Source organism: Sparus aurata, chromosome 14 (genome assembly GCF_900880675.1).
Source record: "Sparus aurata chromosome 14, fSpaAur1.1, whole genome shotgun sequence".
Lineage (NCBI taxonomy): Eukaryota > Metazoa > Chordata > Actinopteri > Spariformes > Sparidae > Sparus > Sparus aurata.
In genome coordinates, this window is record NC_044200.1 from 7187446 (window position 1) to 7205966 (window position 18521).

At 39.1% G+C, this 18521-nt stretch overlaps 1 protein-coding gene across 4 annotated transcripts in view; it reads left to right on the forward strand.

Moving 5' to 3' along the window:
• ptprz1b (protein tyrosine phosphatase receptor type Z1b) overlaps positions 1 to 18521 on the forward strand; it is a 63572-nt gene that overhangs the window by 19972 nt on the left and 25079 nt on the right. For 3 of the 4 annotated variants that reach the window (XM_030439914.1, XM_030439913.1, XM_030439915.1), the window contains exons 2-4: positions 3933 to 4001; positions 12685 to 12747; positions 18164 to 18343. In XM_030439914.1, coding sequence (XP_030295774.1) covers positions 3933 to 4001; positions 12685 to 12747; positions 18164 to 18343 — 312 coding nt within the window. The remainder of the gene's footprint in view (positions 1 to 3932; positions 4002 to 12684; positions 12748 to 18163; positions 18344 to 18521) is intronic. The other variant, XM_030439916.1, reaches the window with a different exon arrangement.

Genomic DNA, 18521 nt, shown 5'->3' on the forward strand with positions numbered 1-18521 from the left:
GTTTTATTTACCAACTGGCTCTGTTGCTAGCGTTTCCAGCTGGTTGACGTTAGACCATGATAGACAGGTGATTCATCCAATCACCTGCCAAGTATTTTTGAAAGGGCCTGTCCTTTTTCAAACCATTTCCACAGACAACTTCCCAGATAGTTATTTGTAACAAACCATCTGATGGTCAGGTTAAGTCAAAGTATCTTATGAATATTAAGAACATGAATATGAAATGTAAGTTTGGCAACTTTAATTCCTCACATTTCTAACGGTCTTTATGTCACCTTACTGAATTAAACTGCTCACACAGTGGTGGGCCAAGAGGTGTAATCCATCAATGTACTGAAACTATCTTGGCCAGCTCGTTATTGTGAGTGTAGCTCCACTTAGATGGTTCTGGAAACTTTACTTAATAGTCACGACAGGATACATGGGCTAACTCGGCTGAATAGAGCTCGACTGATGTCAAAGTCGGTCTGTGTGGTTTCATGGTTTCACTTTTGTAAATCAATTCAAGGCCACTGTGACCACATGGGAGAAAAAACATTGAAATGCAGATATTATGTACTTTCAAATGCATTTCTACTATCTGATTATGCCGTTTTCATGAGTAAATTCAATTCTAAATGTGTTTCTATTGTTCTATTCTAATTTTCTTATTTAAGCCAAATAAATATTCTGAGTACATCCCCTTTTCAAATGGAAATTCTGTCTAATAAGCTCTGAAAAATCACATTGAAACAACAAGTGATCCTGAGGGTGTAATTGTGTGCATTTGTGTGTGTGCGTATGTGTGTGTTGCGGTGCCACGCCAATGGCAAATTAGATTAAAATCCCTCACAGTGTGATGTTAATGAAGCCATTATTGACGCTACAACCCCTCAGTCAACTCCATTCTTCACTTTTTCCCCTTTTGCCTAGTCCCATTCACTTTCCTCAGCAGTCTTTGTCCAGTGTGCTAACATGAATGTAATCTTCAAATACAGTTTATACATGGAAGTCTGAATGACTGCGTAGTCTCTCTCACACACACATACACACATCATTCTGGGAAACAAGGCTGGGAAGAAACTCCTAAGTTTAGTGGTGGTGATGTTTTTTTTGTGCCTGTTTTCACTGTCCACTTTTATGACACAGACATAAAATAGGATGGCAATTTGCATGTGGTCATGCCATAATATTTTAGTCTAGTATTAGCAGTAAATTGCTAAATCTTTTTGTTTTTCATTTGCATTATTTTCAGGTTCAAATTCAATTCATATTTTACAATCTTTTAAAAACTATTAACTTATTAAAAAGGACAAGGATGAACTTCATATAATGGTGAAGAAGTATCACAAAGAAAGCTGTGATCACATGTAATTTTTAATTTATTTGAAGGCTTTCAATACCTCAGACATTTGAAGACCTTTTTGATCCTTAGGCAGTTCCGTTTTTAGCTCTTCAGTTAGCTATTCTGCAGAGAGCTCTCTGTAACCTCCAAATGCAGAAAAGAAAGAAACAAGTCTTTTACTTAAGCTGGAGTCTCCGTGGGATAAACGGGTAAGAAGCAAAAATGAGTTGAACAAGTGTGAAATACAACATTAAATCCCCCGTGGCTGCATCTGTATTGGGATTTGTTTAATATTCATTGAGGCAGAAGATTTTAAATATGATACAGAAGGGTTTTGTCTTAGAGTGAATGAAATGTCTTCACGAGTTCTGCAACACATAGTCAGATTAAGCTATATAAACGAGCGCGTGCTGTCACACATCACCCAGTGTTTTAATCCATCTGTTTCACACAGTAAACAATAGGATTATACGATGTTCATCTGTGACACATGGACAGACCTAATGTTGTGGGTAAGGCGGTAGTTGCCCATGACCTAAATCTGACTCGACATGGGGCTTTCATCTTCTCGTAGGAGAAGATTGTGGCTTCCTCTTTGCTCAGTGAAAGATCGGAAAAGAGAAGATGTTTTGTTTTATTCCCCTTTCTTTTTTATTTATATATGTTGTTTGTCAGTCATGTTTATGATGTAATTTCTACATTGTTATCTGTATTTGCATGTGACCGCTGCTCCTTCCTCCTCCTCTGTTTGCGGGGGATCGCTCAGACTCTTTCAGATTGGATGTGTTGTCTAGGTGTCTGTCAGTACAAGTTTTGATCATGTCAAAAATATGCCTATATGTGGTTGTATCTCAAATGTACAATATATAAAATGTCCACATTTAAAATATCTGAATATGACCAGACTGTTGCAATATATTTGGTGGAGTTGTGTAATTACATTATGCCAAAGGTTTCCAACAGTGTTCAAACCTAGATGCATCTGTCATTTTATTCAGGGTCATTTGATGTGGTTGCCTGTCAGAGGTTTCACACGCCCTTTACGCACTCTTGTTGCTGTAACTTCTGGGGAAAAGTTAGAAATTCCAGATTATCCACCAGAGAGTAGGGAAGGAAGTGGGAACTACCTAATTAGCCACTATATTGTTTACTAATGCTCAGTGGAGATGAAGCATGATTATTCTTTGTCGCTTGCTGTATGTTCTGTTAGAAGACAGCAGCTCACATTATCCCACGTTATTTCATGACATCATTGAACTAGTTCTTTGTCTTAATGGGGAGGGCAATTACATACTGTACATTTAAGTGTTTTACAGTGTCACTGTCATTACCCGAGCATTGGCTGCAAAAACTCTTGTTTGAAATATGAAACACATGTTTTTTAGTATGTGTTGCCTTAACGGGAATGAACTCCTGACAGGGGTGGTGTGCTAATGTTGGGATTTTTGGATGTACAACTTTCCCACCAGCAAGTGACACTTAATAGTAATTAATGTTGCTGACATAATCCACATGACATGACATGAGCTCGCTGTTCTGCTATGAATTAAGTAATGAGAAAGTACAATGTTTAGTGCACTGTTCATGTCAGCTTTCTGAACCACACAAAGTGTTTTTTATCATACGAATACGATGGATTATCGGTTATGTTGTGTATTGACTATATGAAAAAGGTTGGGCTCACTCCTACCAGCAGGAGGAGAAACAGTAGAGAGAGACACACACTAAAGTACTATAAGGAGGAGAGCTGTGCATCTGTACGTATGTGTGTCCTTTTAAGTCATAGGGCAAAAGAAGAAAGTAGCACTCACACACATACACACACTGAATTATCCAACAGTGACTTCATACATCATTATTATACTCGACCGTCCCTGAGTGAAATTTGCTACCGGCATGCAATGGATAGCTCTGTATGCGTCTTTGTGTGTGTGTGTGTGTGTGTGTGTGTTTGTCACTTGAGAAAAATGATGTTAATGGTGATGCAGTTCCCTCCTACACCCTCTTAAGTGGTCTGCTGTATGTTGATAACCAATGATAGTGTAACCTTGTGTATGCATGTTGGTGTTTGTGTATGTATGTATTTGCCAGACAGAAGGTTAGTGTTGTGCTTCGGTTACAACTCACACTCTTATGTGTATTGCATTGCACACATGTCATTTTCCACCTTTGAAAAAATAAGCTAAGGTGTTGTGTGGCCATACAGGGAATCATGTCACTACATGAGCAGCAGCTTAAAGGACGCACCAAACTATCCAATTGAATTTCCACTGATGACTATGACTGTCCGTTGTACTTGTGTAACGACTGTTGCAGACTCTTATCTGTTCACACAGAAATGATCATCTCACTATTCTCTGCTGGAATATGCAATGAACAAACAGTGACATCACATTTGACAGTGATGTCTGACTGAAGTCAGTCTATTTCCAGGCAGGTTAGTTAGTTATGAAATGTATCCACTGAATGACAGGAAAAGCCTGCCACTCATCATGTGGTGGAGTCACAGCAGCTGGTCACGGTTTCACCTGTCAGTCCGTGAATTTGTGTGTGTTTTTGGAGATGCAAAATGACACTAATAACCTTTCTGTCATCCTCTGTGCTGCAGTTGTGGCAGCAGAGCCACTGGTCCGCGGCCTGAGAAAACTCCCAGAAGATATTGACTGGTCCTACTCAGGTATGTATGAGCTGTTTGCACCTTAGAAAGTTTGCCATTAGATGACAGAGAATGACATGTTTTTTCTTATTGGAGGTGCAATGTTTGTGTGGCCTTGAGAGTGAATAAGAACCCAGAATGAGGTACTGGTGACATCAGTGATGCTTACATCTTAATGTCATCTTTTGTGGGTTATATAGTGAACGTGTAAATAGACCAATCCCATGTGCTTAACAGGTACAAATTGAAAGATTTTTAAATGCATTGTTACACAGTTTTCTTTATACATTTTTCAAATTTTTTTTACATAAATAATGAAAAAAAAATAAAGGAGCAATAGTACACAAGCAGAATAAATAACTGCACACTTATAAACACAAAGGAGCTGTGTCTTGCCTTTCAAAATCACATAGACACTTCCTAAAATAGACATTATTAGGGAGATTTCCATCGGACTAGTAAATGTCAGCCTGAACATTCTGAATATCACATGAATTGAAGGACCTATCTGTTAACATTTCCCATGAGAGAGCCTTGATCTGCCTGTGACCATATGGTTAGATGACATCAGCTAACTCAGCACAAAGCCCCCACTGGGCTAAGCCATGGTCCGACTGAAACAAAGAGTGGACACAACCAGACAGTAATGGTCCCAGTGGGAGAGATAAGCCACTTAATGGTCGGGTGGGAGGAATCAGGAGGAGCGATCAGGCTCAACAGGTCAACAGTAGGTTAACTACAAAGCTATTAAACTTATTAACATGCACCCAAGTAGATCAGTGGCGATAATTCACGCAATGCCATTTGCAGATCATGATATCTTCTGCCTCTTTTCTTTCTGTTCATTAAAACTATAATATATAAAATATTTGAAATATCTAAAAACAACTAGACCATTTTTTAATTTTTTATTGACAAATCTACACTCAATCTCCTCAAAATTTCCAACAATGTTCAAAGGCTTTTGACACAGTTGACTGTGTCATTTTGGCAGCTAAACTAAAAATAGAGAGAGAATACAGAGATTACAGGGGATGAACACAGCTTTGTCTGCTCTGAGGTTGTGAGGTTACCAAAATTATATTTGTGCACATTAGATTTATAAAATCCCAATAACTTGCCCAACTGGATAATCAAAACTCTGTATAATCCAAATTGAAATATATTTTTGGTCCACATTTAACTTCATTAAGCTAACTATCACCAACACCCCTATGAGGTAGGCCTATTCTGTTCTCTGGTAGGCCTGTGCTGGACAAAAATTCAACTTTGTGTGTGTGTAGTTGTGTGTGTGTGTGTGTTTTTGTGTGATACACCTGATGACACAAAAAGAAAGAAATGTGTCTATATACATTGTAAAACAAGGAGAATAAGAGAAAAACCTACAACCTACAACTGTTGTTTATTTTTACATATAAAAGTTTGTAATTAATAACTTTATTCTTTTAGTGTATGCGGGTTGGGGTTGGGGAGGCCTGGCTTGTCTTGGACACAGGCAAGGGGGGCTTCAAGGAAAAAAGGTTGGGAACCGCTGAGCTAGATCACAATGTGCACATTTGGCTGGGTCCTTTTCTCTCTTCCTTCCGATATAAAAAGGCGTACTGCAGGGTTCAATACTAGGACCACTGCAGTGTGCAACCTAACAGGCAGGAGAGTAATGGTGGACCGCTCCTCAAGCCTTCCTGTTAGGTCGCACTCAGGGATCGACACTTTTTGTCTGCCATGATGGCGGCGTGCCAGAGATACAGCTACTAATGTGAGTAGTAAACTCTGTGTACACAAACAGTGTTTTCAATTCTTGTGTTCATGTGTAGAGACCCTGGTGATACTACGAGCAAAGTTTCATGTTGTGTCGAGCCTTCTTAGAGTTTTGAAAATAGTGATTTTGATGCTAGCGTACGAGTGCCCCTGCACTCCACTGAAAATTAGCTTGCCCGAAAACGAAACCACAGTAAATCTTAAAAGTGCCTCTTTCGTCGAAATTATGCTTTTACACAAAGGTTTGACTCATAACAATCACAAATAAAGCCTTGGTTGCTTTTTGGCGAGAGTTTCACTTTAAGGGCTGGGCTGCAGGGACAGAATTCACTCAATGACAAACACATTTTTTTTTTCATTTACCAGGAAGTGTGTGAAGATTCTTCTTCACCACTCTGTGCACTTTTAGGCATCAGTCCATTACCTGCACTTCTAAAATCCCCATTCAGCCATGACAAAAACACACTGCAGCTCTTGCAAAATGTACCTTATGGATGTTGGCTTAATGTGCAAAGAAATGATCAGGCTTTAATGATAGATGCATGGTCATAGTGATGCAATGGACAAGAAGTACTGGACATGTTTTCTCAGCTGTCTGTTGCAAACAACTAAAGAGCACTTCTACATTTTGGGAAATAAAAAAAAAACAAAATCAATGAATTACTCAAATGGATTACAAGGAAAAGTAAAAACCACATTTACTTATTCATTAGTTTTCATGGGCTGGAGCATCCAGTGGCATTAACACAGCGTTAAATATGTAACCTGGTTTTGTTTTAAAGGACTTATATTTATGCAGTGACTCACACATGCAACAGTACAGCTGTGGGATTTTGTTGCCATCTCACATTAGTCAAAGCAGCATGAATATCAATAGATGCATACATATTTTCATCTCACAGGTTTGTTTTGTTTGCCTTTGTCAAATCTTCACAATCAATGCTGGGGCACATACGCCCTGTTTGACAAAGTGTAATAGGGTTTTTTTTGTGTGATACATCGAAGTAGTCATGAATGATAAAAAGCCTGTCTGCAATAAAAAATGAAAGGGAAGACAGCCCTTCTTTTCCCTCCATTTCTTTCTTTCTTTCTTTCTTTCTTTCTTGCTTTCTAGCTTTCTGTCTATATTTCTCTGATTAATTTTTCATTCTATAGCTACTCCATACTTCTCATTTTCCTCTCTGTTGGCTTTGGAAGTTCACTGAAGGCAGCTCAGTGGCAGTTCATTTGGATTCATTGTAACTGTAGCCATTTCGGCCTTGAGTGTGTGTGTGCGTATGTATGTACGTGTGTGTGAGCGTGTGTGTGTGTAAGTGTGTACAATCTTGTTTTTCTGTGCAGCTCTGTTTCTTGCCTTGTGCTGAGCAGTGAGCCATGAGTAAAAGCATTAACATGTGAAAGAAACGCACTTCATTGTGAGGCACCGTGCACAGCTTTTTAGTTGGGTCAGAAGTAGGTGGGGAGGGGGGGCAAATGGAAATGAAAAGAAATAAAAGGAAGAGGGGGCAAGAGAGTGAGTGACGGAGAGTTGAAAAAGAAGAGCTTAACTGAAAGGAAGAGAGGCAGACGAGGAGGGTTTAAAATTAGGCGACATCAAAATCACAATGCACCTTTTCAAAATGCTCGCAGCAAACAATCCATGGTTGTTTGGTTTGATTTTGATCAAAAAGTTTGAACTTTTATGTAACTAAAACACATTACACACAGATTTGTATCTTAGTGAGGATTTGGCGCTCCATTTTCAACAAGTAATAGTGTTTCAAATGGGAGATTATCAGTTCTCTGTAAAATATGCAAAAATGTTACATATGACGTGAAATTTTGTGGTAAATTGTGGCTAGTGAAGAAATGTGTAGAAGTACAACATGACAACAGAGATAGAATGACTTTTTCTCTGTATTAAACAATTTGTATAAGCTAATAAAGAGAAGTCTACATTAGTATTTGTGAATATGAGCAGCTTTGTTGGTTAACACATCTTGTAGGAATTATATGAATGCTCACGCAGACTGATAATGAAAAAGCACAAATTTCTGTCTGTATTCAATTAGAATTTAACACCCCATTCATATCAGTCCCTCTCATGTTCGTAGTCTGGCAGAGTATAACGTTTATTCATACAGCGTATATAACACAATTTATTACCTTGCACACTATAACAAGGAAGACTTATCTATAGAGGTGTTGTTTGTCATCTGTTGAGTGTATAACTGTATGTTCATTTAAGGTTTGTTGGTCACTTGGGGTCAGTGCAACAAGTTGTCAACACAACATTGCCATATTACCTTAGAAAGTTTTGCTGAATTTGCTAGCACACAGAGTTTAAAGGAGAGTGAATATTTGACCGATGTTAATATAGCTCTGTTTTGGTCTCCACCAACTCCTGGGAGAAATATCCCACTCTTGAGCTGCTAAATGCTCATCCCTGTTCACCTGCTAGTTTCTAACTAACTGCTGGCAGATAGCTTACAGTGGCTTTAGCTGAGCTTTTTTGCTAAGAACCAACTGCCTTCTGTTCTTAAGATCAGTGACAGCAGTTAAACAATAATTTTGTGCGATGTAAAACCAAAACAATGAGGAAGGACACTAAAATGCTCTGTATAGCTCTGTACAGGTAGCCGATCACTACAAGCAACTCCTTTCACATAATTTATTGGCATTTGATCAATTCCTAATATACAGAAATATGTATTGGAAAAGTATGTTAATTTAATTAATTGTGCTTTTTATGCCGATTTGAAACATAATAGATAAACTGTCAGAATGTTTATACCTGCTGATAATCCCTTGTTGAGGCAGAGATGAGATCTTGTTACTGTCTTCATTAATATGTTCAGTGAGTTAATTTTGTCAGTTACCGCAGTGCCAACGTGGTTTCTTTAATTCAGTTTATAACTGAGTCTAAATTAAAGTCTCTAAAAGGTATATAAAAGTATTCACATTAACCTTGCAGGTACGCTGCGCATGTTTGTGCGTGATAGAATCCCTGCTCTTCCATCTTCTTCCCATCATTCCTCTCTGCTTTGTCTCCAGGGGGTCCCTGGCATCCTCCTGCCTTGAAGACACCCCCAGGGCCCCATCTGTTATGTGTGTATGTCTGCTCGTGTGTATGTGTGTAATCCTGCACTGTGATAGTTTCCTCTTACGGGCAGTTGCAATGGGGAGCAATACATTTTTCAAAATATCTCAACAAAACAGCCCTCATAGAAATGCTAAGTGGATACTACACTGCTACTTTATATGTATTAAAACAGCACTTTAAGCCAGTTCCCACCGAACAACATCAGTATGAACTGTCAGAAGAGTTGAAATGTCATATTAGTTCAAATGAAACTGAAATGTAGTCATCTTTGGAGCAGAAACATTTAAAAAAGGAATCTGATGGAGGATAAAGACAAACAAAATGTTGTAGTATGAAAATGATGAATTCATTACTGATCAAGTTTATTACTTTTCTGTCAAATTTACTTTTTTTTTTCTCTATCTCTGTATCTTACTCTCTGTCTCTGTTATCTCCTTTATCCAACTAAGTCTTACCCCGGGGCAATGCAGGATTGAATATTCCCCTAGTGCTTCGTCTGGGGAACCTTCACACTCACATACACAGTTTAAATATAAATACCTGTTCATAAATCCCGTCCTTAAACCATTTCTTAATGCTCTAAATGATCTGATCAGAAAGACGAGTGGAATGTGGCAGATACTGAATGATTTATATGTCCACATCACACTTTTAGTTAAATAGTGCAGTATTTTCCTTCATTAGCACAGAAGGATCATTAGAACTAGACTGACGTGGATATGTTAGAAGCTGTGTGACAGCTCCATCCAACTAAACCTCAGAAGAATTCTTTATGCAAAATTTACACAAATTATGGCAATGCTAAAATGCTAATTTGGGATTAGGTTTCATTTATTCACTGGTGTTTAAAGTGTAACCTTCGCTAATGTTTAAAACATGAAGTGAAGGTAACATCAAAAGAACAATTGTCAAGATACTGTAGCTGTTGTATTGATGCTGTAGCTGCAGTTTTTCTAAAATACTGGAGGGAACAGAAGTCCAGACAAACATCAACACTGTGTGAAAAAGACAACATTGCCACCTCATTCATTTCAGTGTGACCACTGTGTCGATGTCGTGACAGTGCCGTTGCAGACGTCTCCAACAAAAAGCGGTGGTGTCGTCCAGCAATGATTTAAACCTGGCTCATGCATGCAAATAAATGTCAAGTGGCAACACACTGTATTTGACAATCTTTGCAACTTTGTCGTGAAACCTTTTCAAAGTTGTAACACCCTAGTACATAATGTTGTACTTTTCCACTGGGCAGGGTTTAAATGTCTGACAAGTCTTCAAACTCAGGGAGATTGATTTCTCCAAGTGGCCTTTCTGGATCATATTTTATCCTCTCAGTGTTACCTCAAGCAACACACCCACGCCAACACATTATTGTATGCAGTTCTAACTAAAGGACTGAAGGATTGAATATGCTCTATGCAATGCATGATCAACTCGGCCAATGACTGGATTTGATATTCAGCATTTCTTTTTTTTTCTTTTTTTTTTGGAAATTAGATTGCCATAAAATAAATAACACATGTATTAGTACTTTGTCTCTGATGCATGCAATCTGCAAAGTAACAAGTAACTAAAGTTGAATAAATGTAATGGAGTACATAATAGTGTATGTACAAAATGTATTGGAGGGAAGTAAGAAGTAGCATCAAATGAAAATACTCAAATAAAGGATAAATGCCTCAAAATTGTATTTAAGTCCAGCACTTGAGTACATTCCATCTCTAATAATACAACCAATAAATGTAATCACTTCCTATTTACTTTACACTTTAGGTTTATAATCATACAACATCATTGCAGTCAGTTGGAAGCGAGCTATCAGCCAGTCTTTATCCTGCAGTGGCTGTTATTACATAATTATTGCAGAATTGTAGCCGGAAGCTCTCAACCTGAATTAATTTCAGCCCTTGTCAGTGTGCATTATTACTGTCTTTGTTGACTTTACTATCACACTTTTAATTAGAGGATTTTTGTCCCAAGAGGGCCTGAAAGCTGCTGTAGAGACTTTCCCAATGTGTCAAGAGGAGAACGCCGAAGCTTTGATCCCTGCTTTCTGACTGTCTCTCAGCCAGGAAGCTGTGCGGCTGTATTTTTTCCTTCTCTTATCTCCTGTTCCTGTCGTCTCCTTTTCTGTACACATGTGAATGTGTTCACCACCCACTATGTTCTCAACTGCTCTCTTAGTCACCAAATACTTCAGGCTGGCTACTCTTCTGCTCCAGTTGTTGCTCAGTCTGTGTGGCTGCCTCCTGGAGCCTTGTGGGAGACGTGAGGTAATGATGCAGAGGTGTGTGTATGAGTGCGTTCCTTCATTCGGAGCATTTTCTTTCTTTGCTCCTTGCTTGCACCAGTCTGTGGCGGGGTTAATGGGTTCACACGATCATGAGAAGTAACTGTGGGAACTAGGATGACTTCAGAATCTAAAAATTATAGTCTTACATCAAGCCCATGTTTACCAACCCGGCCAGGCTTACCTGTCTTCTGTGACGGTCACAGCTGGGCAGATCAGGCTCTACATTATACAAACATTTACTCGTAGGCAGGAGTAATCTCATTGGTTAAGGTGAACAACAGTGGGTGGGACTAAGAGGCATAGATTTTGTGTTGAACGCTTTTTTTTTTTTTTTTTTCAGCGAACCGTCCCTGTATACGTTCAGATATACAGTTAATCAGTTGGGAGACTCAGACGATTCAGTCAGCCATTGATTAATATTTAACTAACTCCATACGGAGAGTGTTCTCTCCGTCATCTCTCGCTCCACAGACCTTTTCATATTCACACGTCTAGACGGAGCAGAGCTCACATGAAGAGCGTATGGGGGCTCTGATTCATATCCTGTCTTTTTTTTTTTTTTGAATAATCTGACAGGTCTGATTGTCAGATACGCTGGCTGCTGATGTGTGTGACAGTCCATCATTAACATTGTAGATCTCAGTGGATGACTGGTGTGTGTGTGTGTGTGTGTGTGTGTGTGTGTGTGTGTGTGTGTATAGTCCTTTCTCTGCCATTCATAATAGATTCATTTAGTAGCTTAGATCTTGTCAGCCTCAGGCTCGCTCCTTTTTGTCAGTCAGTGTGCGTATGTATGTGTGTGTGTGTGTGTGTGTGTGTGTGTGTGTGCGTGTGCGCCCATGAATGCATTCATGGACATTGATTCTGCAGAATAAAAATGACTGAAGTCTCCACTCACACAAAGGAACAAGTCTTATTTCTCTGCTCAGGCTTCTGCTGAGTTATAATCAAAGAGTTTTACTGCAAACTGAGAAACTGATTGAAACACATGACACCAGCAAAGACAAAAAAGACTGAACAATTACTTTCTAATAGGAAATCCACCACTGAATATCAAGGTTGTCGATAATAGGAACATTTATGTAACAAAATGTACCTCATACTAATATTATGTTTGTGCTTAATCCAGAAAACAGTAAATTTCATCTACAATATGGCCTCCTATCCTCCCCCCCATTTATTTTGAAAGTGTTTTTCGCAGCCTGCCATGTACAGTCACCAGAAACTCTGGCGTCTTAAGCTCCACCTGCTTCCTGTTTGGTGCCATGAAGCAATCCAGCACATTTTCCTCTAAATCAGACGAGGAAAGTCTCAAGAGACCAATACAAGAAGCAATGCGAAAGTCACAGGACCAACATGGAGGCTTAGCTAGCACTACCTTTAGCTAGCTAAAATGCTAGCATGGTTACTGACGGCCACTGCTGGTAAAACTGATAATGTAATTGTTATACAGTAAATGGCAAGAAACCTTTTCCTTTTAAAAGCTCTTATAACACAGTTTAGCTAGCTAAGACACAGAAAAGTAGCCCACTGACACCTACTAACAACATTAAAGATGCCTCCATTCCATTTAGGCGTACGAGTAGCCATACCGCTAAGCCCGCAGGTCCAATACCACAGCCCTGTGAGTGGGACAAGTAAGTGGCATGCAGCTTTTATTGAAGATAACTAATTACACCTGTGCTTTCTCTGCTATCGCTTGTCAATATGCTTGCTGTGACAAAGGTCTATTAGAGGCTGCTGGAGGCTAATTAGTGCTGTAATGATACGTTAATTAAGTGCTTAATGATTTATTGGGAAAAAATGCCAGACATTGTCATCCTCTGTTCCATGTTATAAATTAAACTTATTCCCTTCGGTTTTAGACTGCATGCCTTTCATCCTGCTAAACAGTTACTGTCAATAATCCATGGATTAATGGATAATGCAATTAATCAGTAGTTCAAAACTAATCCATCCAAATTCACAAAATAATACATTTGGAAAACTTTTCGGGAATTTTTTGGCCCTGTATGGTGAAATTAGGTTAAACTATCCAACTGCATGTGGTTTATTCTGCAAGCCTGACAATGATGCAGATTTAATGGCACCTCTGTGAGTTACACTAAATCAGCAGCCGCTTTTTGCTTTTAATATTTGATACATATTCAGCTATTTTTGCCAGCCGTGATGCAAACATGAGCAGACAGTCCCCCCCAAAAGTCAAACCCTACATTATTCAATTTGATAATCCTGCATGTTTTCTGAGCAGTTAGCTCGCTCAGCAGCGCAGAACCTTTTCATAGAGCAGGAGATCGGCTGTGCGTGCGTGCTTGCATGCGTGTGTGTGTATGTGTATGTGCACTTTGTCTCCTTTCATTTTGTCGTCCTCCTCTTGTCCCCTACATGTATTCTTTCTCCATCTCCCCATGTATATTTGCACTCTCCTGCCTTTGTGTCCTCTGCTGCCGCATCTCTGTTCTCCTCTTTGTCCTTTATGCTCCTCTTTCATCTCACCTCTACTCCCTCAAGAGTAAGGGTTGAGCTGAAATAATCGGGGTGTCAGGGGTGAAAAGAGCAGCAGCAGCCACATCAGGTGTAAATGGTTTCTGCCTGGACCACTTTAACACCTGACTGCTCTTTTAACTGCTACAGAGCACAAAGTTTCTTCAGAGTTTCCAGACATCTTTACTTTTCTTGTGTTGTCTGTGTTTTGCATGTTACAGCTTCAGTGACAGAACAAATTTACTAAAATGTAAATGTTTTATCAAATCATAATGTGAACTTCCGTTATTTTAATATTGAACACTAAAAACAACAACAATTAGCATAAACTAATTTGTATAGTAGGAAAAAAATATTTTTGTTTTCAACATTGCAGACTTGTAAAGTATCCCATATGAATTTGACAACATCAGGTTCTCTGGCAGCATCAGCAGATTTTATTTTGGGACTAATCTGTAAAAGCAAGTGGAACTGAGAGATGCAAAATTTAATTTCCATATTTAATCATCTAAGTTTCATTCCTTGACTAAATGTGAGTGTGTGTGTGTGTGTGTGTGTGTGTGTGCAAGTGTGTGTTTATGGATTTAAATGAAGAGAGGAAAGTCTAGCTTCAGGGGATATTTTGTCTTCCCCTTCTCCGACCTGTCAGCTACTTGTTGCCATGGTAGCATTATGTCAGAAGATTAACTCAGTGTGTGTGTGTGTGTGTGTTTGCAGTTATGTGTGTGTTATGATGTGATGGATGTGGCTACAGGGGCCACATGTGGTCATTGACACACTGACAATCCCCTGTCGTTTCCCGAGTGCACAGATGCACACATGTACAGTATGAACACTTTGATGCAAAAATATAGGTCATGATAGAAATGTGGAACTGACGAGATGTTCAGTAATGCATACGGTAATCCAATGTAAAGATGTAAAGGAGCATGAAACTGACGCAAAACTGTATGACAGTATGACAATAATTCTGTTTTAATTTTTAATCCCCTGCAATCTCTGTCTTTCCAATCAAATGCCAATCATCAGCTTTATGATGATGTTGAAGTAGCACTAGAGGATGCAGATGGGTAAACCTTTACTCATGAAACTAAAATTATATCCAGGAATCACTTAGCTAAGCTTAGCTTAGCATAACGACTGAAAGCAGGGGGAAATAGCTAGCCTTAACACCTTTAAAGCTCAGTAATTAACTTGCATCTTGGTTATTAGTTTGTACTCAAATTGAAATGTGAAGATGAAAGTTTGTGGCTTTGTTTTGTGCTGTGACTATTTTCGGTGATCAGACCATAACAAGTAAATGTGTCTGGCTGTTGTAAGGTTTTATAAGCATGAACCCGCTCCCCATCTAACCGCACCTTGTCGCTTTAAATTTGAATGAATCAGGCTAGCTGTTTCCTCCGGCATGGTTCCGAACCAAGAAATCTGCATGTACACCTTCAATGTGCGGACAACATGATAAAGGCATTAATCCTTTCATCTGTAGGAAACACACTCTTTCTCATCTCGCTGCTCCTACACAATCAGACATGCTCAATATCATGCATAACATGATAGCATGAATAACTATAAATGGATGTGATCACATGATTGACAGCCAGCAGGTGTGTTCTCTTTGGATGACTTCAACACACTGTTACTGTGTACTGTATACTTTGTTTTAAAATGTGACATTTCTGCACAATAAACACCTGTTCCCCGTCTCCTTATTTACTTAGTGTTAGGCTAATATCCACTTACCCATAGCTACATTCAAGCTTGAGTTGCTGTCTCTTTCTCACGCTCTGTAGTGTCTGTTTGGTCTTTGGTTGTTTGTGTGCAGACTATTTTTTTTAGACAGTTCAAATGTAATTCTAGACAAGTGTAGTATAATTCTATGGTTGTTCTTTGACCATGTCTGTCTGTTGTTTAGGTTTCTGGGTCGCTAAAAAAAAAAAAATCTAAACAACAGTCTTACTGGAGACTTCTGTGTGGGGAGTTTGGACAATAGGCCATGACTTTTGACAGTTTGGTTGTTTATTGTTGTGTGAAAATGGAATGGTGGAATGCATTTCATTTTTCACATCCCACAAACAGGCCAACAGCAGTCTGACGGCCTCTCAATGGTTTTCAGCAGCTACGGTATCACAGAAGGAAAATTAAACAACTGTTACTTGTAAACATTGTGTATGTAACTAGTTGACATCTCCTGTCAACAAAATGCATCCAGATGTTGCTGAACCAGTGGATATTTTCACCATAATCCTCAGTATGTTTCCACAGGTTCAGCTGTAGCTGGCAAACCAGGCAGCCATGGAGTTGATAATGATTTGGTTGAACTTAGGGTTAAACAAGATCTCTCTCTCTCTCTCTCTCTCTCTCTCACTCACTCACTCTCACACTCTCACACACACACGCAACAAGGAAAGCAAACCCAATACCTGTTAAGTCATGTGTGACCAGTTACAGTTAAACCATCTGCTCTGACCTCATTAGACCCATTGTCCTTTCTGTGTACTGTAAAACACACACACATACCGGTGACAAAAGACTCGCCCAATGACACGTTTCTATTATCCAGTAAGTCTTTGTTCCCCACAAAGTAGGTATGAAACTAGCTATCATGTGAGTCATAAGAACCCCTAAATCCAACAAAATATTTGGTGATACCTGCTTCATATTATATATCCTGATCTTTATGACAATATATACTTTTAATCTTCATTTATGTACCATTTATATATTACATTCATCATTGTCAGTACTCCAGTGTTATACAATGTTTTTATCGCCGTAATGTTAGTCAGCATAATGAATGCAGTTCTGTCTCTGAGACTTCCCTGACTCCGCCTGGAGGAATGTTAAGAGAGGATGATTGCATGCACTGTAAATTAGCACACCACTCATGCAGACAAGACAAGAAGCTGCTCATGCTTGCGCAGCAGTTCAGTGTGTACGCAGGTATTTTGGACATGTGAATCAATATTTTACACACACGCACAAACTCCAAGTCAATAAATATGAAGGCACTGGATATATATTTATTTACCCCCTAAAAAAAAAAAGAGTACATGAAAACATACACACTGCTGATAGTGTGGCATGCAATACAGCTATGACAAGAGCTCATAAATAAAGAATCTTATGGATGTCCCTTTTGCTTTTCCTTCTTTTGATTTGGGTTTTTTGTGTTGCATGTTTGGCTGCAATTCCAGCTCATCCCAATGCTGTTCGCATTCTTTTACATTATTCATGCGGAAAGCCTTGTTAAAACACACAGATACACACCCCCACACACCCACACCACATCAATAAGTTTAAACAGAATTCATGCTGTGCAACCCTCTCCCCAATCAAAAGCACAATTGACAGGATAAATGTACAGAGAATACAAGAAGTGCATTCACAATGCACACGCACACCCACACACACACACACAAACACACTCATACTGCAGATAGCGAGGATAAACTGTGACCTGAGGCCAACCAGTAATGTTTCACTTACAGTTTGACCATCTGCCCTCGTTAGAGCCGTACTCATTTAACACAGGAATACATAATTATAGAATATGTAGTACAGGTATATCCATATAGGCATCCATAAATCATGACTACATTTAATGTTCGATTGCTTTTCTTTTTTATAAAGCTGTACACATGTATGCCTGATTCAACTTTATATATTTCGATAATTGTGGAAATGGGTGCACTTGCACAAGCTTATGTACATAATTATCCATAAACGGATGTAAAAATGCCCTTATACATCCGTTTTTATATCCATACGTGTGCCATCTCTGCCACTCATTGAACCATTTCAAAGAGAAGAACAGCAAGAAAAAACAGTAGAATTGATTGCGATTCATCAGCAAGGTTCTCCAGCAGCATTTGAACAGCTAACATTTCGTGTGACCATTATGCGCAGCCGTGGCTATTTAAAGCACTGCGCTCACTATGAAACTGCAAACCATTAGTGCAGTAATATCTAAGTCATTATTATTATTAAATGCCAGAAGGATAATCATTGCTTAATCTATAGAGCTCATATTGACACTGTCTATACAAATGGCTTCATTATTTAGCAGCAAATGGTTCCAATGTAAATTAAGAAATTAGATGAAAGAAAGAAAGAGAACGCTGTGTGGACTACAAAAAAATGACACAATGAGTGAAATTGGCAAACAACCTACACACTAATGTTTTAACCTAAGGTTACATCCCTCACATTATATTTTTTTGTCCACTTCATCATTTCACCCACAGCTGCTCTGACTTGTGCTGCACGTTCTTCCTTTATAAACACGATCTTATGTGCAGGAGGAGGCGTACGCATGGCTGTTGTGCATACACATCATTTGATGCGCTTTCATGAATATGTACCTGATGTGTAACTGTATGTCTAATTTATGTGTTAACTTCTTGAGCGGAGCTGCCTGAAGGTGCAAAATTAATTTCAGTGTGAACTGACAAAGTTGTGTTGTAACGTATTGTGTCTTTATAGCCCCCAGATCTGCCAATGCCGATTTCAAATCAGCTGTCCATGAAACATGTTCCTCTCTTCATTTAACTGCCTGTCTCTCATATACAGGTACCCTGAACCAGCGCAACTGGGGTAAGAGGTATCCGTCCTGTAACAGCGCCAGGCAGTCTCCTGTGGACATCGATGAATCTTTTACCCAAGTCAGGCTGCAGTATCAGAATCTGCAGTTTGAAGGCTGGGACAAACTGACGGCAGAGTCCAGCACCATCCACAACAACGGGAAGACTGGTGTGTTAATCTTCTTTCACTTCTCTTTATCTCCATTTCCTCATGAGAAATACATCTTACCAATCCATCTCAATTTCAAGCATACTTCAGCCATGATCAAAACCTTCTCCCAAGTGCAAGGTTTTTTTTGTTTTCCAAATTTGCAGTTCAAGCCGTAGAAGCCATGTTTGCAATGGCG